This window comes from Orcinus orca, chromosome 15 (genome assembly GCF_937001465.1).
Source record: "Orcinus orca chromosome 15, mOrcOrc1.1, whole genome shotgun sequence".
Lineage (NCBI taxonomy): Eukaryota > Metazoa > Chordata > Mammalia > Artiodactyla > Delphinidae > Orcinus > Orcinus orca.
This window is the reverse complement of record NC_064573.1, coordinates 16,180,497-16,203,076: the sequence shown is the minus strand read 5'-3', so window position 1 is coordinate 16,203,076 and position 22,580 is coordinate 16,180,497. Positions and strand designations below refer to the sequence as shown.

General features: G+C 42.2%; 1 protein-coding gene across 14 annotated transcripts in view; it reads left to right on the top strand.

The window, feature by feature from the left end:
- The window catches only part of NEDD4L (NEDD4 like E3 ubiquitin protein ligase), a 344,838-nt gene that overhangs the window by 224,827 nt on the left and 97,431 nt on the right, over positions 1-22,580 (top strand). The window contains exon 3 of one of the 14 annotated variants that reach the window (XM_049697715.1): positions 3,584-3,672. The exons of the other annotated variants lie outside the window; for them this stretch is intronic. Coding sequence (XP_049553672.1) covers positions 3,670-3,672 — 3 coding nt within the window. The 5' untranslated portion in view covers positions 3,584-3,669. The remainder of the gene's footprint in view (positions 1-3,583; positions 3,673-22,580) is intronic. 14 annotated transcript variants of the gene reach the window in all.

The following is a 22,580-nucleotide window of genomic DNA, read 5'->3' as shown; positions in this document are numbered from 1 at the left end:
GCAGAAGCTTGGGGAGAAGCAGAAGCCAAGGTTGTCAGCAGACCGCCTGAAGCTTGGGGAGAGGCCTGAAACGGAGCCCGCAGAAAGAACCCACCCTGCTGACACCTCGATCTTGGACTTCCAGCCTCTGTGACAATGAGACAATACATTTCTGTTGGTTAAGCCACCCAGTTTGTGATACTTTGTTATGGCAACCTTAGCAAACTAATTCACTAATCAATATACTTAAAAAAAATTCTTCCTGGGCCTGGCAAGCAGACCTACTGGGGAAACCGGAACAAGGGCCACCTTGGGAAAGTTTGATGAATTCTAGCCAAGATGACGTGTGAAGCTGCTTACAGAGAAATTCTGTTTGCATAACCTTGATCCCCCATCTCGGAAGTAACTTTTAGCAAATGTTTCTCATGTCTCAGCCCTGGAAGCAAAGAGTAAAATATGTTAGCAGGAACTCCGTATTAATAAGAAGAAGAGGAATTCAGGGATGATAGTAGCAATATGAATAATCTATCTTAATCATACCATTGCCGGTGGTTATCAATGTTAGAAAAAGTTCCTGTGGGATAAAAAGCTTTGGGAACTGGAATTGCTTTTGTCAGTGATGGGGGAAGGGAGAATTGTATATCCGCAGACGTGCCGGTAGCTTCCATCAGTGATTATCTCCATTGTTGTGGCAACATCTGGTCTTTTGGACAGGGTGATTTTGCATCATCTTGTTATTCTCAGTAAAGATGGTTTGTCGAATACTTAATTTTATTGCTTTGAAAAACTTTTATATAATTGATGCTTCCAGTTTAAACTATTTTGCTAAACCACATGTCTGGATATTTTATTTAATTGTGGACCTGCTTTTTCACTGTTGCCATAGAGAATAATGCCGTGGACATTGTTCGGTTATGGGTAACTCAGTGAGTGATTGGTACTGCTGCGTGGCTGGGTACCAGGCTGGTACTTGTACTTGTAGGCGCTGGTGATCTGCTGTGCTTCTCCATGTGTGTGTTGTTGTGGGGCGTTCTTATGCTCGCTCTCCCTTCTATACATGCACTACACACACGTGCGCGCACGCACCCACACACACACTGTCCCTTGCACACATGCTACTATATTTCAGAGTCAAGAGCTATATATATAATTTTAGGGACTTCCCTGGTGGTCCAGTGGTTAAGAATCCATCTTGCAACAACGCAGGGGATGCTGGTTCATTCCCTGGTCAGGAAACTAAGATCCCACGTGCCTCGGGGCAACTATGCGCACCGCAACTACTGAGCCCACACGCCACAACTAAGACTGGATGCAGCCCCCCAAAAAAGAAAAACAACTATATAATTTAAAAAATTCTGAGCAGATGCTTTAAGCAAAGGATTTCTTAATTGATCCGTGCTAGACAAGAAGGTGCTAAACGGTCGCCAAGATATCCTTTTTGCAGTTTCCCCCTTCCTGCTGCTTGTGAACCCCAGATTGTGTGTGTGTGCTTACCACATGCTTCTGGTGCTGAGGCCTGTGGACGGGTGGTCAAGTGGTTTATGTCTCCAGTAAACAGACCCATTCAGAGAGTTCCTGAGAAGCCAACTCACCAGGGAAATGATGTACACCGGTGTGTTTTGAAGCACAAAAAATCCACATCAGTCTAATGCACTCTTGATGCCCTTCTATGCACAGATTGGTTGTGCTGTGAAATTTCAAAATGGTAGAATTCATATTCAAGTCCACGTGTGTTCTAATGACACCTTGCTTTTTTGGTGAAGATTTGTGTTTCTTTATTTTACTGGATCTTTTAAAAACGGCAAGTCATATCTGCTTATGTTTGCATAACCACCATAAGTGCTTTTCAAAGTCAGTACATGCTGTTCTGTTAGTAAATCCTTTAACTGTTTTAAAGTTAGTAAATTCTAGTCTTTTTTGCGGATACATGCATTATCCTGAAATTATATGCTGCCCAAACTGTTGTTGAAATACTTTGTTCTAATTGACTGAATACTTCAGACTTTCGTTATAGCCACCAAAGAAATGAATATAAAGCAAGAATACTTTTTGAAAAAATTTCTTATTCAGGGGTTAAATAAATGCTGCAAGTTGGTTCATCTTTTGCTAAAGAGTAGTAAGAACAGAACTTGAACTCATTGGAAGGGAGCCGTTTTAGGCAAACGTAATTATCCTGCTTTTGAAACTTAATTGCAAAGCGTCTCTTGGCCGTAATGTTGCAAAAATTGACTTAAAGATTCAGGTCGAGATTGGAAGTGGCAAAATAATAACTGGAAAGAATCAGAGAGCCATTTCTTTGTAATTTGGGATCATAGAGTTTCTCTTGACAACTAACATGAAAATTGGTCTGCAGGTCTGTGGCTGGGTGGTTTTCAACACAAAATCTCAGCGAAACGACTGATGGGCCCTTTCTCCTTCTAACCCTGACATAGTTTAGGGATTCTAAAATCTGTTTGCTTTGAGAAATAGAGAACTTTCTGTTCTTACACCGTTGCAGCATTTCCTCCGGATACTGTAGTATTGTTCGGAATTATAGTTAAACAGTTTTCGCATACTTCTTTTGGCACTACATAGTGGTTGCCCCTGGGCACGTGTGTCCATGACTGATCCTGCAAAATCATCCTCTTTGTTTACAGTGAACTTGGACCATTGCCCCGATATCATCATGTCGGTTTCCAGGGAGGCCCTGCTTCTGCCCCGTGTATCTCTAGTGGATTATTATGTAGCAAGGATTGTAGAATTTTTTCTCTTCTCTAACCAGATGACTGCTTGGGTTTATTGTTGACTTGCTTTTCCATTTTCTCTCTGTTTGTTCCCATTATGTAACCAACTAGTAGAGCCATCTCCCTGTTACGAAGCTGCTCTGCTCAAGTAACACTGCGCACGCTCACAGGGGAAGACTTTTACTTCAGTTATAATGAGCAGTTCTTCATCAGCATTCTTACTTTACTCTAGACGCTGATTCAAAGAACTGTGATTTGTTCCTTAAGTTTCACTTTTATTTTGTTTAGAAATTCTCTGAATTGATCTGGATAGCAGTATAGTAAGGGAAGCAAAATATGAAACTTAAGCCATTGGAAAGACTGTTTTGGACCCAGTGGATTCTAGCTTTGAGTGGCTCACTGCATTTTTCATAGCAGAGAAGTCATTAGCAATTTACTAACGTGAAGTATTTCTAAACATCCTTCCGTGTGTCTGGCTCTGCTAATGGCTGTGATGGGGGGAATTTAAGTTGAGTAAATGGCCTCTGCAATCAAGAAATGCACATGCTGTTTGAAAAGATAAGACTTGCCTACCAAACATTAGATAATGAGTCTTTGTTTTTGGAATTTTATTAAAATTAAGGCTGAATATATGTATATACCTGTGTTGAAAAGCAGGTTAAGACGTATCCTGAAAAAGTTTTGCCTCAACGATGAGAGTAAATTAGTGCTCTTAAATCTACTCTTAGCCTTCTTGTTTACTTAAAATAAATGAGGAAAAAATACGGAAACTCAATTCATAGTATAATAAGTTACCAGAGCTTTATAAACAGCTCTCCTGACAGCTGTTAAGTTTTTGGTTTTTTGAGTTTGTACTGATTTATTATATTTTCCCTTTCCAGTAAGCCTGTGGACATCTCTTTGCAATCCGATTGATTGTAGCAGAGTTCCTGTGTCATTTTTGGTCACGTGCAGAAATATCCTCAAGATGGTATCCTTGTTTGGTTGGCCTATGGATGTATTAAATTCCCACTCTCCCCTCTGTAGTTTTCTTCCCATTAATTTTTTTGGTCTTAAGGAGAAGTCATAAGAGGATAGTTACTTGGGGCTCCTTGAATTAATTTCTAGTTAGCCGAATTGCTCACCAACTTCCATTCTTACTCGCTGGGTAACAGCTTTCAGGCGCGCCAGATTTCTTTAGATTTATCTCAATTTCGTAATGATTCTTAACACTGCTGCTTTTTCTTCTCCATCTAATTCTGGGCCCCTTTGAATCCCCTTAATCCAGCTGTGATCGCATTATTAGATATGGCAGGGTCATTGTGGTGAACTCCAATTAGCTTTCTTCTTGTTAGAAACATTAGACATATTTCTATTTTCATTATTCTGCCCACACCTTGAAAGAAGTTTGTAAATGGAAAAGGTGTTTGTGAAGATGCTGGGTGACCTTCTGGGTTATATGTTGGTTCTTTCTTGCCTTTTCTTTGCCTCATTTTCACTCATTTGCTCAGACTTAACATCACTTGCCACCTAGTATTTGTATTGAAGGTAATAGACAATAAATGCTTGTTGACTGAATGAATGAGTTAAATATGCCTGAAGTACTTAATAGAAAAACTCAGCTCTTATTATTTGTCAGTTCCAGGGAAGATGGCCTTGTATATTATCAACTTTTTCTGTGAATGCCTGAATTTTGCCATGTTATAGGACTTAAATATAGTTGTTACTATTGTTTTGTTTTCAGGAAGGTCAGGAGTAGGTGTACCTCCTTGGCTAGATGGGGTTCAGTATTCTGAGTTGTCTGTTGGGAATGTTTGGATAATCCTAATTGTCCGGATTGTCAGGGCAAAAAGTCCACTAGGCAAATTTACATGTTTTGCCTTCTGGGTTTTTCTAACCTACGGTTACTTCCCACCCCTTCAATGAGGCCTTTCCCTGAGACCAGGCTCAATTAAGATAGAAAGAAATTGATAATAGATTACCTGTAAAATTGATGGAATGAATAGTCAGCTCTCATTCCGTCCCATTCAGTCATACTGGATGTTTCTAACTCCTATTTAGGAGAAGTTCTAGATCAGTCCAGTTTTTTTCTGGAAGTGGGGAAGTCAGTTTTGCATAAATATTAAAACCTGTCCTCCTTTTTCAAATGATTCTTTCCAAGAATCAAATATTTTTAATGAAGCAAATTTACGGAAGCAGAATGTAGAAATTAAATATTAGAAGAACTGTATTTCTAGTGGGTCGGTACCTCGTTCTTTCAGCCCTTTACCCTCTAAATCTTATTCAAACAACGTGTGTTAATAAGCTGTTTTCCTGCTTACACAATAAATAGAACATTATTTGTTAAGGTGCAGTCTCCTCGCCTCTGAAAAAATTTAACTTCTTTTATAAGTAGCTATACACAGTTTGCATACCTTACATTCTTAATTATTTATACGATATTTCAGAAATATTGGAATATTTTGCATGTAGGTGCACATTCTTGCCCACACAGGGTCCATGTTTACAGTCACCACAGGTATATTTAAGTATAAGGTACGGTGGTAAAGAACAGAAATTGTATTCATCAGAATCTTTACATATCCAATTCTGGAGTTTTAAAAATAGTATATAGTCATAATTTAGGTATATATAATGAACTCTACTAACTGAGTATATGCCTATAGAAGTACTCTATTCTGCAGACTGTAAGCAGATACACCCTGTTCCTCAGTGTTTCAACAGTGTGGTCAACATTCCAGTAAAGGTGCCATGTTTGAGGCGTCAATCTGACGTCTGCAAAAAACGCTGTCCTTTTCCGAAAAATGAGTTTTATATAAAGTATTTAAAAAATACTTTATATACTTCATATAAAACTAATTAATTTTAATTTTGTTAACTTGTTTGCACTTAATTTTGTCACAGACTTCTGTCAGTGGATGGTGTCTTAAAGAGAAAGGCATCCTATGAAAATAATTAACAGTCCTTATGTAGTCTATACTCTTTATCTCATGGACATAGTGGCCCCTAGCAGAAGACAACCTGTTTCAGTATGTGGAAGAGTGAAGCCCAGCACACTGAGGATTTCCTAAAGGTAATGATAATCCCAGCAGCTTGGAATGTTGACTTGGTGATGCGTCGCATACGGTAGTGCTAATTGAGACAGGTCAGTTTGGGTAAACAGTCGAATATGGGACACCACTAAGGGCTCTGCTGGACACTGGAGCTGCAGTGATGAAAACATGAGCTGTTCCTCATGTGCATCACCTGCATTTGGAAATTTCCGTGGTTTGAGGGTCATGTATGGGGGCCAACAGAAGTTTTCCCAGAAGGCCAAGCATATAATATGAGAACATTGGATTGTTCTGTGACCATAATGATATAACCTTTTTATTGGCCCAGAATGAGCAACTGCAGGCTAACATTTACACAAAAGGAATTTAATGTGCCGATAATATTTAATTGAAGAACTAGAAGAGCTATTTTAAAACATTTCCTTCTATGACTTTTTTACTGGACACTTCTGGTTTGACATTGTTCAGGTTTAACTTTGTCCTCATTTAACTTTATCCTGTACAAATGCTAAGGAGCTTATTAATAAAGGTCTATATGATCAAAAAGGCAGCTCTTAACCCAGCATGAAATTCCAGTCTCATTTATTTTTGCTTGCCCTCTGCCAAAGAATTCAGACAACTGCATGCTTGACTTACAAATAGAGGACAAAGCGTTGATCAGCAATTGTGTTTAAAATATGGAGTGGAAATAAGTTTATGTAAAATAAATCCACAAGAAGAAAGAAAGTGGAATATACGTATCTCCTCTAGTATGTGCTTCCTGCCCATGGAGTCCACTGTGTGAAATTGGGGGTTGGGATCCTGCAGGGGCCATCAGCCCTGCCAGGTGACGTTTGCCCTCATGATCATGAGTTCACGTCTGTACTACAAGGCATCTGAATAAATTGAAGTAATTGAGTTCTGACTTTACATAGCAGAATCTAAACCTCTGTTCACACCGCTTTTCATGTTCTTAGGCTACACATAAATATTTGATATATGGTTTTGCAGAATGATGTCTAACAGAGTTTTGTAGGGCAAATTTCCATTGGCTTCCTTATGCGTTATGTTTTGTCCAATAGAAAACATCAGACTTGGTAGACAGTTGACTCATTGTGTTGGGGTTTTAATTGTGGTGAGTGTCCTTTTACATAAGTTGTGCGTGTGTGTGCCCATGTCTGGGTTTTGCTTGGAAGAACGATGAGTAAGGTAAGGGCAAAACCCATTTGCTCTTCCTAACACAGATGGTGGGAAGAAAACTCTTACAACCGCTAACACAACAAAATAACGCAAGAAAAAGGCAGTAATCATGTGCCTCGTTCATATTCCAGATTCATTTACAGCTGAGCATCATCTTGAATATTACAAGGAAATAAGCTTTAAAATCAAATTACTGTAGAACTTTGCTAATTCATGCTTGACTAATTTGCCCACCCCAGTCGTTCTCACTGAAGTCTTGCGGATCTTCTGTGACTTTGAGAAAAATTTGATAGTAGGCTGTGGAGAAGGCTCCTGTTACTTCTGTTGTTGTTGTTGTTGTTGTATAATTAGTTTTTTTATTTTTGGCTGTGTTGGGTCTTCGTTGCTGCACGCCGGCTTTCTCTAGTTGTGGCGAGCGGGGGCTACTTTTCGCTGCGCTGTGCAGGCTTCTCATTGCGGTGGCTTCTCTCATTGTGGAGCACAGGTTCTAGGCACGCGGGCTTCAGTAGTTGTGGCTCGCGGGCTCAGTAGTTGTGGCTCGTGGGATCCAGAGTGCAGGTTGTGGCGCACGGGCTTCGTTGCTCCGCGGCATGTGGGATCTTCCTGGACCAGGGCTTGAACCCGTGTCCCCTGCATTGGCAGGCGGATTCTTAACCACTGTGCCACCAGGGAAGTCCCTCCTGTTACTTGTTATCTCTGGGTTCATTGTGGAAAATGTAGTGATATACCTTAAGGTATCATAAACAAATAAAAGAGAATATACATCTATCTGCCAAACCCTCAAGAGAGGGAAAACATGTGCTGAAAAGCTTGGATTCGATTTTCTTCCTTATTTTTGATTGTAGGATTTTTTTTTTAATGCACAAAATAGAAATGTGAGTAATTGTGAGTAGTCTCCTAGTTTAAGAAAACCTACCATAAAATTTCATATTGTACAGTAAAATTTCATTTATCTATTTATAAAAATTTTTTACTGTCTTGAATTTGTTACTATACTGCTTCAGTTTTATGTCTTGGTTTTCTGTCCACGAGGCATGTGGGATCTTAGCTCCCCGATCAGGGATTGAACCCGCACCCCCTGCACTGGAAGGCAAAGTCTCAACCACTAGACCTCCAGGGAAGTCCCTGTACAGTAAAATTTTAAAAGCACTAAACTATGGAGAGAAGTATCAGGCAGTTTATGTAAGGCCGCGAGGTGGGCATTAACATGATTTAGTACTAGTTTTATGACAGAATTTTGTTTTATAAGGAAGGAAAGAAAAGGGAGAGACTTAACTGTGTTGTACAGTTTAGTGTATTGTCTACTTAGACCTTTGGTTTGCTGCTTGCAAAATAAAATGTTTTGGTTAACTATCGATTTTTATTTCCAAAATCCTATGATAGATGCTAACCAAATATATACCAACAGCACCGTTGAGGGCTTTTTAATGTTGAGGTCCCAGTGAAAATGTGTTTTAAACCTTGAACATTCGCTGCATCACTTTCTCCGCAGTCTAGATAAATATCACTAACTTGCCACCAGAATAACTGAAAGGCTCAGCTAATGACTGGCTTGTACCCTGTCCAGTTATAAAATCGGAGTGTCAGAGGAACAGTGTTCCAGTTATGCCGTGTTCTCAGCGTAGATTCCGCTTGGTTCCTTGCACCGTGCATCTAGAGGTACAAATGTAAGTAACCACACAGAAGACCGGACCCATGATTCGGCACCACATCCTGGGTTTAGGTATAGTTATAATCAGAAACGTTTGCTATTTTATTCTGACAATTGAAACATTCCTACTGCAGTACCACTAAGTTAATGTGCGTATTCATTTATCTGGATTACATGTAAAAATAAATGAATGAGTGGCCCACGTTGCTGCAGTGATGAGTGCTAGATCGGTTGTGAATGTTTTCCCAAGTAAACGTGACAGATTGCTAATGGTTACAGGTGATCGCTTTGCGTGTCAGCTAGCTCCGATTCAAGGCTTTGGGCCCAGTCACTGCACTCTCAGGTGCGTCTCGGAAGGCTCTGCTGGAGAGCGGTGGGAGGAAGGGGCAGCTTTCTGTCTCGGGGAGTTGCTGATGACTCCGGGTGCTCCTGGCTTGCGTCCCTGGGAGGCATGGCCAGTAAGACGTCAGGTCTGGAGAGGGAAAAAGGTCAGGAACCAGTGAGCCTAAGCATGCCATTTACTGAATTCTTAATATTTTAATGACAAGAATCTGCATTTCCGAGTGCTTTTAAAATAAGTTTCCGGGCAGAAGTGTGCTTTGCACACACTCTGCAGAGCGCGCCTCTCGAGGTATAAGATGAATCAGTCGCGCACACTCAGAGCCTGTTCCTTCAGCTCCGGTAACCGCTGATGGTGACAGCAGCTGAAGCAAAAGAAGCCTTTAGTGAGGAGGGGAGGAAGCCGCCACGGGACACCTCGTCACCACCAAGTCTTTATTGAGAGTCCTCAGTGTCCAAGGCAGGAGAATGTCTTCTACGGATTTTACACGTTTTAGGGTTACCGGAGTTGTAAAATCCCCTGAAATCTGTATGTGCTAAGTGTGAATATCTGTTCAGCTCTTGGCGAGTTTTCAGGTTCTCCCTTAAATTACCTGAATTTGCTCTCCTGAACCTGAGGTCTTACCGCAGCACTGTATCCCAATGATACTCATGGTTTCCATAATAAAATTAATTGACTTTCATGCACTTCATTCCTTATTCATCAATTTCCCACGTAACAATTAAAAGTGGCATGTTTAATATGCATCCCTCTGTACTATTAAAACATCCATAACTGCTAGCTATCCTGCTAGCTAGCTAGATATTTTAATAAATTAATACTATTATAAACCCATAGATTGGCATTAGACTCTGGTTGCTTGGAGCCTGTTACATGCTTGGCACAAAGCAGGCACTAAATAAATATTTGTTGAATGAATAAATGATTGAATGAAGAAGCAAAGAAATGACTAATGGACCAACCACTTATCGTACAGTTTAGTAATCAGGAAGTTCAGTAGGGAAGTACAGTGACCAGATTTCTTTTGCAAATCTTATTAGTGCAAAGGATTTGTTATTAAATATAGATCCACCTTCATTGTTTGACTGGATAGTCTAAAATAGATCCAAACCCATTGTTTGACTGGGCTTCATAAACGCAGGATAAAATAGATTATACTTCCCGTCATCTGCATGAGGCACTGCTATTGCTGACGAAATCCCACCCTTGGCAAATGTGAAACAATAACCAGCATGAAAGCTTGGAGGTTCCTCCACATGTATATAAACAACCTTGGCCAGGCTCAGAGCTGGTAGAGCATCTAAAAATAGATAGATAATCCCTTATCTTGTTGCATGTGAAAATAGTGTTTATATTAAGGCAACATTATTAGAAATGATGTGTGAGAAAAGAATCCTGGCAATGTCTTTTACAATTTAGAGCGAGAAAATATATTAATGTGACTTTGAAGCACAGGATTAGTACTGCTGGAATGCGGAGCAGAATTGTAGCCAGTTTCTCTTTGATGAAAAACTGTTTGTTTATGCAGACATGTAATATTCTGTCCCGTGGAGACTTGTCCCTTGCCCACAAAGTGGCACCCTGTTTTTCCACTGGATGTCCACTGAGAAACACACTGGTGGTGATGGTCCTTGAAAAAGAGAGGTATATTAGGATACCCCGAAATCTTACTGGCTTAACACACTACAAGTTATTTCTCACTCATGCTACATGCCAACATGGGTCAGCAGGCATGCCCATCCACGTGGTCACTCGGAGACCCAGACAGACAGAAGGTTGCACAGGAGCCCAACTCGGAGGTGCCACTCGTCACCTCTTCTCAGAGTGCACTGGCCAAAACTAGTAACATGGCTCTGCCTGAGGCTGGGAAACGTAGTCTTCTCTGTGTCGAGGAAGGAGAGAGAACTGCTCAGTGCTGAGCGATTTTTGCAATTGGTGAGTAACATTCTCATATTACAATCAGTTAATTAGAGTGTGGTGTAATAAATCCAGCACCATGTTTTCCAGGTTTAAATGGACTAATTTAGTTTGTCTAAGTCCTTGTCAAGTGGCTATTTCCTGAGCCCCGAGAATAATGGGGTCTGGGTCTTTTTCCCACGGTACCAACTTCATTGGCATACAATGCATGGAATCTGACCTGTGGTAGAATCCTTGCCTAAGGAAGGCAGCACTCATTTTTGTTTGGTATATTCCGGTAAGCTAATTTGATATATCAATTTTTAAAGCTAAAGCGTAGCTGGGTGAAACTAAGGACCAAACAAAAATTGCCGCAAATGATTGTTGGTAAGTGAAACAAGAATTTTCAGGGTTTTTTTTTGCCCCCATGGATATGGTGAACATGGCCAGCAGCTGGTTGTAACCAAGATAAAATGTATTTAATTTTCCCCTTCCCTCCTCTCCTTCAAACCACAGCACGCACGCACACACGCACGCACACACGCACGCGACCTGCTTATTTAGAACGAAGCAATCCAAGTTGTCTTCTCTTACCTGGGACATAACCAATTTGAGAAGCTAGAGTGAATAAGCCATGTAGCCATGAATTGCCTATCATCTTCAAGTGCAGAAAGTAACGTGAAAGATCACAGGTCTGGGGGTTCACCAGAGGCACCTCAGTTCACAGCTCTAAAGCAGAGTTAGAACTTGAACTCGTAGTTGTGGGGTGCCGACCAGTGAACCCGGTGGCCTTCACCCGTGAAGGCACACAGAAAATTAAACTGAGGAGTGTGTCCCCCTCAGTTCCAAGGGTCCGCCGGGACTCCTCAGATGAGCTGCCCTTGAGTGATTTTCTGAACCTCGTCCTGCCTTCTCACGGCTGCCTCGGTGACTCCCCATTTCTCTCCAGTTGGACTCCAGATGCCTTTGGTGCTCCAGGCCTTCCACCGTCAGGTCACCGTGCCTGGGGGTAGCACTTTCCCTTGGGCTCTCCTGGGTTTTCCCCGATCTGCAGAACCCTCCTCTGGCTCTGCCTGGGAGGGGGGCCTCCCTCCTGCTCTCTTCTCCCCGGGCGCCTCACCCCTCAGCGCCCCGTGGGCCATCCCCACCCAAGTCAGTGCTTTATTCTTGCCTTGCTGGTGCCTCATATTACACTCTGTCTTGCAGTCATAGATATTCCTATATATATTTCTCCCTTTACATCCCTTTCTCTAAGCTCTTAGGAGGTCAAGGATTTTTTTTAATTCATTTTCTTATACCCTTATTGTCTAGTATAGTGCTTTATATCTGATTAAATGCTCACTAAGTATTGAATGAATTTATTATATGTTAGTTTTTAGTACAGACAAGTGTATGGAATGTTAGTTCCCCAATATTAATATTCTTTGCATGGTTAGATTACATACAATGTACTTAGTAATTGAATGCTTATAAAAATGTTGGGTTGGCCAAAAAGTTCGTTCGGGTTTTTGGCATGCTGTTACAGAAAAATCCGAACGAACTTTTTGGCCAACCCAATAGAATTTAATCTGAAAAGCAAGATCTTTTGATCCATAGAATATTTATATTAAAAACCAATGAATTGATCCTCATGTATTTTTTTATTCTCCTTTATAAGTTTAGTGTATTGGGAGCCTGAAAGTAACACTGACTTTGGAGAAGGGTGTACCTAAAGTAATATTTTTCTCTGAAATCATTTTGCTGGGTTATTTCATATCCATCTGGGTGATGTCCAGGAATTTGAGACTAGTGGTTCAGACAAACTTGTCAAACAAGACAAGAAAACTTGTACTTAGCCAGAGAAAAATGAGTTGATGGTTACCTGGTACATGCTGTGCATGGGTTTGTTTTTCATTCGGGGAATAATTGCATCCTGGGATTCTTCCTTAACTGTTGAATCATGTTTCGTAATAAAATTATTTTATGAAGCTAAGATGAGACATGGCTTGTTCTGTTCCTGGCAGAAGCAGTGCCAGTGTAGTTAATGCACCAGCCTAGCTGGGTTTTAATTTAAAAAAACAAATTATCTTAAAAGAGTAATAAATACCCCTTTGGAATAGCAAGAAGATGTCAGCTGTTGATATGGGGTTATTATTGTGTGCTTAGATGTCATTAGAAAGCACAGTAATTTTAATAACCCAGGTTGTGTACAATAGAGCTCTTGCTTTTTAAGCATACATCAGCTGTGTGCTCTGATCATGTAATGATAAACTGCTTTTTATTTATGCTGTTATTTATTTAAAGTTTTAATTAATATAACCTAGTCTTCGCAAAACATCTTATTGCTTCTGACTCATGTATTCTCTGATGTGTAATAATGGGTTCTCAGGATTTGTTTATAAGATCTCCTTACTCTGAGTAAGGGTTTGGGTATTAGGAAATATTTCATGTACTAATTGTGTTCAGTGACATGAATTCCCATTTTATACCGACCTTTGTGACCTTTATACCAACCTTCACATTAGCACGTGGGAAATCTGATCATGAATCAATATCTTGGCAATGCACACCACACTTTCTGCTTTTTCCCAAAATAAACTGAAGGGTTCTCCTTCCTGCCACCGTCTGGTAATATTTTCTCATTTAATTTAAATAACCAGGATAACCAGGAAGCTTTTGTAATCCTTGGTGGGATGTCTCATCAAGCTTGTTGAATTTGGTTTGACGTGGGTTCATTTTGGTTTCACCTTTTTTTAAGAACAAGTTGCATCTGGGATTGGGGGGGAAAGCACTTTCACTGAATGGCTCCAGATTCAACCTCTTGAATTTTTTTTATCTCCCTGCTTTTTTAAAGAAATGGAAGTAGAGTTGATAGTCTTTTATTTTCAACCAAGCAGCTGTTGACACAGATTTCTTAGCAAGTGGCTAAATAAAAATATGGCCGTTCTGAAATGAACAGAAACTGTTGCTCTGTCAAAAACTAGCACCTGCCAGCACGCGCTTTCTGTGCCACAAGTGCTGGACTTTCTTAGGTTTATTCTCATTGCGAGACATTGGATTAAACTGCCCGACCAGCTTCCATTCTTCCTTTCAACTTTTGAGGTCGGAGGTAAAAGCAGTTGAGAGGTTTCACACTGCGTACTTGTCTTCCGTTTTAAACTAATTATTAAATAGTATTAAAACTGCAACAGTAAAAGCAGCCACAGCAAAACCTTCAAGCATTCGGATGGCCAGTGGAGCTTTATTTTAAAAGAAACCGTAGTTCAAATAAAATTTAAGTACTTCAGTATTTTCAATATCTCACTTAATCGTGCGGCTCAGAAACCACAGTTTAATGAACTCAGAATGGTGAGGGATATTACAGCATTTTGCTTCGCGCTTTTGTATAACACTGTGAAGAAAGACGATTGCAGCAGAAGTGTGTGTAAGTAGATGTACAATCGGCCAAGCTGTGCCTGGGCTCTCAGGGCAGGCACATAAAAATGGAGGAGGATTTTGGATGTTGAGAGAGGAAATTACTGGCAGGTAGTAGAGATTCTCTTCAGAATCGTTTAGGTTTTATGGGGGGAAATAATTGTTTTAAGCAGACTTTGAAGGGGTTTGGAAAAGAAAGGTATTTCCTTTTTGCCTGTGTCGTCTTCGTGTTTCCAGGAAGAAAGCACCTCCTGGTGCGTGAGCACAGACCGGAAGCATTGGGCAGGGCAGGGGAAATGTATTGTGTGTGCATCTCAACCCGATTAATGAGTCAGTTGTAAAATAATGTTGGGGGGCAACCTTCGGTGGTCCCCTGATCGCTCTCATGGAATCTGAGTTTGGCCCATGAATAGCATTTTTATTTCTGGTGGTGCCCAGGATAAAGGTTTGAATGGAACCTCACAGGGCTGTTGGTCAGGAAGTTCTTTGGGTTCAAACAGGATTCCCCTGGCAATTCAGTCTCTGCTAGTTTCACAGAAAACATCCCTGTCGGTCCAAGGGTGAGGCATCCTCCTAGCCCTCCGGTTCTCTTCTCCTAAAACAGGTTTTTGGACTGGTCTTTGTCCATGTATGAGTTTCCTATGGCTGCCGTAACAACTTACTTGCAGACTTAGCCTAAAAACGCAGAGATGAATTCTCTCACAATTCTGGAGGCCGGAAGTTCAGAATCGGAATCACTGGATTAAAATCCAGATGTCAGCAGGTCTGCCTCCAGAGCCTCCAGAGGCTCGAGGAGAGAATCAGTCCTTTACCACATCCAGCTTCTGGTGGACGTGGCATCCCTTAAGTTGTGGCCACATCACTCCAGTCTCTGCCTCCAAGGTCACATTGCTACCTCCTCTTCTGTCTTCAGTCTCCCTCTGTACTTCTCCTATAAGGACACTTGTAATTCCATTTAGTGCCTGCCTGGATAATCCAGGATAATCTGCCCATCGCAGGACCCTTAACTTAGTCATATCCGCAAAGATCATTTTTTAGATAAGCTGACATTTACAAGTTCCAGGAATTTAGGACCTGATATCTCTGTAAGCCATTACTCAGCCTACTACACCCCATTTTCAACACCTGGGACAGTTTACAGAGAAAGCCAAAGGATTCACATTCTATCCTGCAGGGGTCGTTTTACTCTTGAAGTTAAATCAAGCAGTTATTGAGAATGTACTATGTGTTGTTGCTGTTCCTAGGCACAGTGGGAGATAGATACAAAGATGTATAAGACTGTGTCTGTCCTGAGGCTGCTTGTGGTTTTGCTGGAAGGGAAGACGTACGTGTAAAATGAGTCATAAGAAAAAGGTTAGATCCAGAGAGCCAGGGAGTGGTACCAACAGTGGTTGTTCTAGCCCTGAGCCTGTGTGCTTGGCGTGGACGGCTCTGTGCGCTGGAACATTAGACCTAGGAGAGATTTAAATGATCATGTCCAACTCACCACTTGACTGTTCCCCGTTGCATTGTTTTCTGCTGTCTCCAGGTCTTTTCCCAAGAGCTGCGTCCTGCAAGTGTGCCTTCCTGGGTGTCTTATTCTTTCCTGTTGTACTTTGATGGTGCCATTATCTAGGCTTCAGTGTCTCTTTCTCCAATAAAACAGCAGTTCAGATTCTTGAAGGTAGTGCCTCTGTGCTAGCAAACACAAACAGAATCACTTCTGTGAATCAGTGATACAGAAGAATAAAATCTAGGAAACTTAACTTTACAGTAGAATCAATCTGTTAGACAGTATCATGTACTGTCATTTGGGGTAATTGGAATTTGCCCTAGCTCAATCTGTCTACATGAATGTCACATATCTTGGTGAAAACTATGATAATATCCCTTTAAAAAGAAAAGTGATTATCTTTTCTGTATATATGTTTTAAGAGAAGCTGCATGTCTCTGAATTGTAATTCATGATTTTGATAAGAGTCCAGGGCTATCTGCTGTTGAGTTTATCTCTGGGACCCTGGTTATCTTAACTAGATCCACAGAGACAAAACATGGAGAGATGAGCCAAGCCCGAGTTTGAATCCTGGGTCCAACACTACCTGGATCCTGGCCCTGCTTAGTGGACCAGGTGGTATGAGCAGGTCACTGAACTTTTCTAAAGCACAGGTCTCACATCTTCAAAACGGGGCTAATGATGGTACCTCCCTCAGGGTTATTAGGATGATTAAATGAGATAATGCATATAAAGTGCTTAAAACATGTCCTTAAAGTCTGTCTTTTCCATCTCTCTCCCCTTTTTTCCTTTCCAAAAAATGTCTGTGGACTGGGCGAGTTTACTGGTTCTGATTAGCACACTGCCCTAAGTAATCAAACACTGCCCCACCTGGTCCCTTCCAACAGGCACATGATGACAAATGGAACATTTCTTGGGATACCGTTTCACCTTGGATGTCAACCAGGCTTCTAAATTACTTTGGTTTTTTTTAAGATTTTTTTTTGATGTGGACCATTTTAAAGTCTTTATTGAATTTGTTACAGTATTGCTTCTGTTGTTTATGTGTTTGGTTTTTTGACTGCAAAGCATGTGGGATCTTAGCTCCCTGACCAGGGATCGAACACATACCCCCCTGCATTGGAAGGTGAAGTCTTAACCACTGGACCACCAGGGAAGTCCCTAAATTACATTTTATATGACAACGTCTCCCCGTATTTTTGTTCCCTGGGCTTCTTGAATTGCTACGTAGCATGTTCCTTCCAGTAAAAATCAAAATTAAATAAGTAAATGGTTCCGTTGCAGCCTTTGTCTAAGAGTGATTTGTACCATGATTGCAGATTGGATAGCCATGACAGTTGTCTTCTAAACATTATCTTTAATCAAGGAAGGTGTGCATGTACTTTTGCTTCTAAAATGCCTGTGTGCACACATGCACCACCCCCCCCCCCCCCCCCCGTGTGTGATCAGGTTGAAGAAAGCATGTGGCTGGGCACAGTTTGGTCTGTTTTGAACAAAGTCGTTCTGGAGTTGATCATTCTATTTTATTAAAGTTCTTACCTGAATTTTCAGAATAAAAAGATTCCTCCCACACAGAGGCGCTGATTGTTCACACAGCGTGTGCACCCTGCATGATAAGCGACTGGGGAAGGTGCCACATCCGTGCCTTTGTTCAGTTACCATTTTTTGTCCCCTTTGCAGGGAGAGAGGCATAGACTGATATGAAAAGCTGTTAGATTTCTTGACTGCAAGATACCAAGATTTTTTTTTTGACACATTGATGCCTAAAAAGAAAAACGCAATATGTACTAGTGAATCAAAAACATTTTCCAGTGCCTTTGTATAAATTGGATATATTTTGTTTTCTTTTCGAAAATTTAACTGTAAAGCTAGTCTCCATTACTGTGGCTTTGAAACGCCCGAGATTGTTTTCTCTGGGTGGGTAGAGAAAATGTGGACAGCTTTTAACAGACAGGGTCTGAAACAGTTATAATCAGGTTATACGTATTTCATAAATACATTGCTTAGAAAAGCAGTCTCCTCGCCTCCACTGGCCCCTCCTGGAGATGAATTGGGATGAGGGTGGTGGAGAGCTTAGAAAAGACTCTCTGGCGTTTATACGATTTTAAGAGTCATAGTTGTAACTCTTCTCAGTTTTTCTCAGAATGGCATCCAAAGTAAGGCTCAACTTTGTTATTTATTCTCAAAATGTAATTAAGTGGGTCCCTTAATGACCTGCCACATGTCCCACGGGCTCCTGAAGGAACAGGCAAGGATGAGCTAGCGCCTGGGTAAGAAGACGTTTTTATCCAGCAAGAAAACAAAGGACATAAGAATTGGGGATTATACTGTGAATACAGGCAGCTAAGCCTGCGTGACTCTTCAGAGACTGTACGTGTTGGGTGAGAGTTCAGATCTGGGCTGAGCTACTTACCAGCTGTCTGACCTTGGACAGATTACTTAGCCTTTCCATGCTTTAGTCTGCGTGTCCGTAATGTGCTTGTCGGGAGGATTGAGGGAGGTGAGTTACGTGAAGCACTTAGAATGTGCTGGGCACAGAGTGAGTGTCCCATGTGTGCTAACCGTTGTTGCTTTACAGCTTCAAAGGAATTGTGTCATGCACACATTCGGGAGGGTTACTACCCCCAGCTTAAAAGAAGTTTTTGCTGCGCTTTGTACCTGAAAAAATATTTTTGGGTTTAATACCCCCTTCCGTCTATTGGTCCTGATGCAGCTAACACTCTCTGGGTTCTCTCCATATGAAAGTTACTGCTGGTTCGCACACCGCATCTCAGTGTTGCTATTATCATCCCCACTTTGCAGATGAGGAAACTGAGGCTTAGAGAGATTAAGTAACTGCATCAAGTCACCATCAAAATAAGATGCAGGGCTGGGAGTAGAGTGAAAGTCAGAGACAGAGCCACTGCCACCCTCTCTCAGTGCTGCCGTGCACAGGTGTCTGGTCCTCAGAGTCATGCCAGAAGGAGAAGAAAAGAATTCGGTCTGTGGAAGTCATGCTTGTAGTTTCTTTGGACATGGTAGTCAAAACAGCCCCAGCTCCACTCAGTGTAATAAACACGATTGAATTCCAGTGTATTTTGGGCTCTGCTGGGTGGGAGGGGCTCCACCATGATGCAGTGTGAGGTTCCAGTGGGCAGGGTTTGCGCCATGTGCCACTCTCTCTACTGTTCTAGGTTTTTCTGTCAGTTTCTAAATTGAAAGTAGGTGCATATTGCTTGATTTACAGATTACTATAGAAACTTTCAAGTTAATATTTTATCCAAAATTGTCACTAAGGACAAGACAGACTGGTACAGTAAATTTATCTTGTTAAGTTCTGGGACTTGTACACACATAAAGAGCCTTAGAATTACTGTAGTTTATAATGGAGATAATAAGGCATAGAAATCTAAGAATTCTCCTTAGATCCATGATGAGTTAGGGCCCCAGGTAACTCCTTCAATACTTTTTCCTTTGAAGTATGGAGAAAAACTCAAGTAAGAAAATAGATAAAATAATGACAATTTGGGGAATCCCCTGGTGGCGCAGTGGTTAGGAATCCACCTGCCAATGCAGGGGACACGGGTTCGAGCCCTGTTCTGGGAAGGTCCCACATGCCGCGGAGCAACTAAGTCCATGCGCCACAACTACTGAGCCTGCTCTCTAGAACCCGCGAGCCACAACTGCTGAGCCCACGTGCCACAACTGCTGAAGCCCGTGCGCCTAGAGCCCGAGCTCCGCAACAAGAGAAGCCACCGCAATGAGAAGCCCACGCACCGCAGCAAAGAGTTAGCCCCCGCTCGCCGCAACTAGAGAAAGCCCGCGTGCAGCAACGAAGACCCAACGCAGCCAAAAATTAATTAATTAATTTAAAAAATAAAAAAGAATGACAGTTTAAAGCTCATTTAAGTGTTTACCTTATATCTGTTTACCTGAGAGCGTTCAAATTCCTGGGGCCATTGCTGTAGATTGACACCCACTTCAGTGTTCCAGTAATTAATGTTTGGCCCAGGAAGGTGGTCACTAGAAGTTTAATTTTGATGCAGTCGGATGCTCTGATCAATGAGAAGGTTAAGAATTACATGGGAATGTAATTATATTTTTATGTGCCTTTTTTGTATAGACCTCTGTACAGTTTATGGCTATGAACACATAGACCAGCTCATAAAGGCAGTCTCCAATTTGTGACTCTTCCTGGTTTTCTTTCTGGGAAAGGAAGTATACTGTAGAATAACAACAGTTTAATTTACTTGTCAGGCATCTCCTTTATTCAGTGTCTGGTGCCAGGTTTGCACGTATTGTTTTCACAACTCCAGTAGCTAAGTAGCTCGCTCGAGGTCAGAGAGAGAGCACTGCTCCCCAGTCCTGCCTGGGTCCCTGCAGTCACTGATGCAGCCTGTGCTTTTTCAAGCTGGTACCTGCACATCCCAAGGTAAAGTAATGACCTTAGTTTTACTTAAAGATTTTTGTAGGGAAATTTTAACTCCTATTAAAATAAGCCATGGAAATATGATGGAGGGTAATGCAGAGTGCTTATTAACATTTAGGATGACCTAGAACGTTGCCCTGGCCCCAAATCCAGCTCCGGAGGTGATGCACCTCTGCTGTCAGAGTCATTGCCCCCACGCCCTGCCATTCCCTGCAGTGTGCAGTTGGAGGGGTGACAGTGGGATGATGTCGATAGGGGCTCGTCCTGGCCCCATGTCGCCCCAGCTAGTGAGGGATGTTAGCCGAGAAGCTCAGGGTGGAGGCAGAGGGTAGTTGAAGCCCCCAGGTGAGTGCTGCTTCACGCTCCGGTCACTTCACAGATGTCCTGAGCCTTTGTAGTCTAGCCTCGGGATCACTATTTATGATACAGTTTTCTTTAGGATTATAGCTTTCCTGTTCCGCACAACCAACATATACATAAATGGATTCTTTTGTGTAACTTGTTAAAAGTTGTTGAATAGCCTCACTGCAGATCATCTTTAAAAAAAAAGAAAGAAGTTGTTTCGAAGCTTAGACTAACCTTTTATGCTTATTTAGTCTTCCTTCAGTCCTTGACATTACGTTCCATGTTCATGTATTTATTCTTTAAGGGATAATTAACTTTACAACAGTTCATTTCATTTTTAAGGCTCTTTCATGTGGGTTGCCCTCAGGATGGAACAGGGTTTCTCAGACTGTCTGTGCTGAGCTCTTGGCAATACAAGAAGTTTTCTGATCGACGACCAGACTGATTGAACCATCGAGTTTCTAAAAATAGCCGTGTGCTCTACAGTTGGCTGGTTATTGGCAGGGATCCTCCCGACTCCTCCCATTTCTCAGCTCTCAAAGCATTCATTAATAGGGCAGCTTAATCACATTCCACAGTAGCTTGCACAAGTCTTCCACACACACGGACGCTTGAGGTGTGCGATGGTTTATGAAACAGGAAGTACAGATGGTCATTGCCCCATTTTCCAGATGAGGAACCTGGTGCAGGGAAGGCTTAGTGCCCAAGGTCATGCAGCTAGTTGGTTCCTGAGCCAGGACTAGCACCCAAGGGGCCAGCCTCTGGGATTCTTTTCCCTGGCGCACTTCACGTCCACGCCTGTAATTTAGAACCCGTGCATCTAGGCCGTGTGCTTCTCAAAGGCGGTACCTCCCCTTCCTTTGAGTCATTGGTACAGGGCATACCTGGCAACAAAGGTGGGTTTCAGGGCAAGGACTAAGGGGGAGCAAGAGAGGCATCTGGGGTTCAGCATTTAAGAAAGCACTTAAATCAGCATGAGCAACCCTGCTCTCGGGGCCTCGCTGGCCTCATCCTGGTTCCAGTGCTAGTGGGGTTTACAAATAACGTGGATATTCGACCACTTCTTGCACCGCATGTGGGCATTTGAGTGTTAGTGCCCCGTGATTCTCAGACTAAGTCACAGCTTTCTTCTCCCAGGTTTGTCTTGTGTTTTGAGACATCAGTTGAAGACTTAAGGTTTGGCGCCCGTGATGCTAACTTCCGTCTTCGTTGGTTTGATTGTTCAAGACTTTTGATGTGACAGGGAAGGGAGTATTGGGGGCATTTTTCTCCCCTGTGATTTTTATCTAAAGTACGCGCACATTCTCTCTCCCATGTTCCTGGGCCTTCCTGGCTTGGACGCCAGCCCAACTGTATGCTTTCAGTTATAGCTCTTTACAACACGGTTCCTTGTTCTGGAAACGTTTTTGGCCCAGAGCTTCAGTTCCTTCCTGATAACTGCATAGCTCTTGCTGTTGATCTTAAACACAGCTCACTCGGAGAAGGAGCTCAGCCACCAGTCTCAGCTTCTCAGGGATTTTCCTGGCAGCCATCTAGTGAACTCTGTCCCACTCTCTGTTTTACACATTAATTAGGAAATAGTCCAGTGCATGAAGCTTTGCTCGCGGGGTGGGGGGAGGGGGAGAGGGAAACCAGCTAGAACTGGTAAGGACGGAACTTTCTTCAAATGAGCGATTAAGCCACTCACATCCCCCTGTGAGAGATTAGCTAGCCCCTAAGAGAACGTGGTATTGTAGAAACAAATGTTAAGTGCTGCAGTCAGGGGGACTCTTGTTCGGGTCTCAGCTTTGCCACTTTCGAGGTACAGAAACTTAACTTACGCTTCCTTCTTCCCTGGTGCTTCGGGGGGTGGGAGTTAAAGAAAAACGAACACCAGATCACGAGAACATTCTTACAGCATTGCCCAAAGATGCCATGAACGCCTTACGGAGTACAGGGGGGGAAGTGGCTTAGGACAGCGGTTCTCAACTGGGGGCAGTTTCGTCCCATCCACGACCCCCCCCCCCCACAAGACATCTGACAGTATTTGGAGCTATTTTTGGTTATCATAACTGAGGGGCAGGGGTTGCTTTTGCATGTTGTGGATAAAAGCCGGATGTTTCTAAAACCCTATAATGCGTAGCATAGATGGTCCCCTGCAAC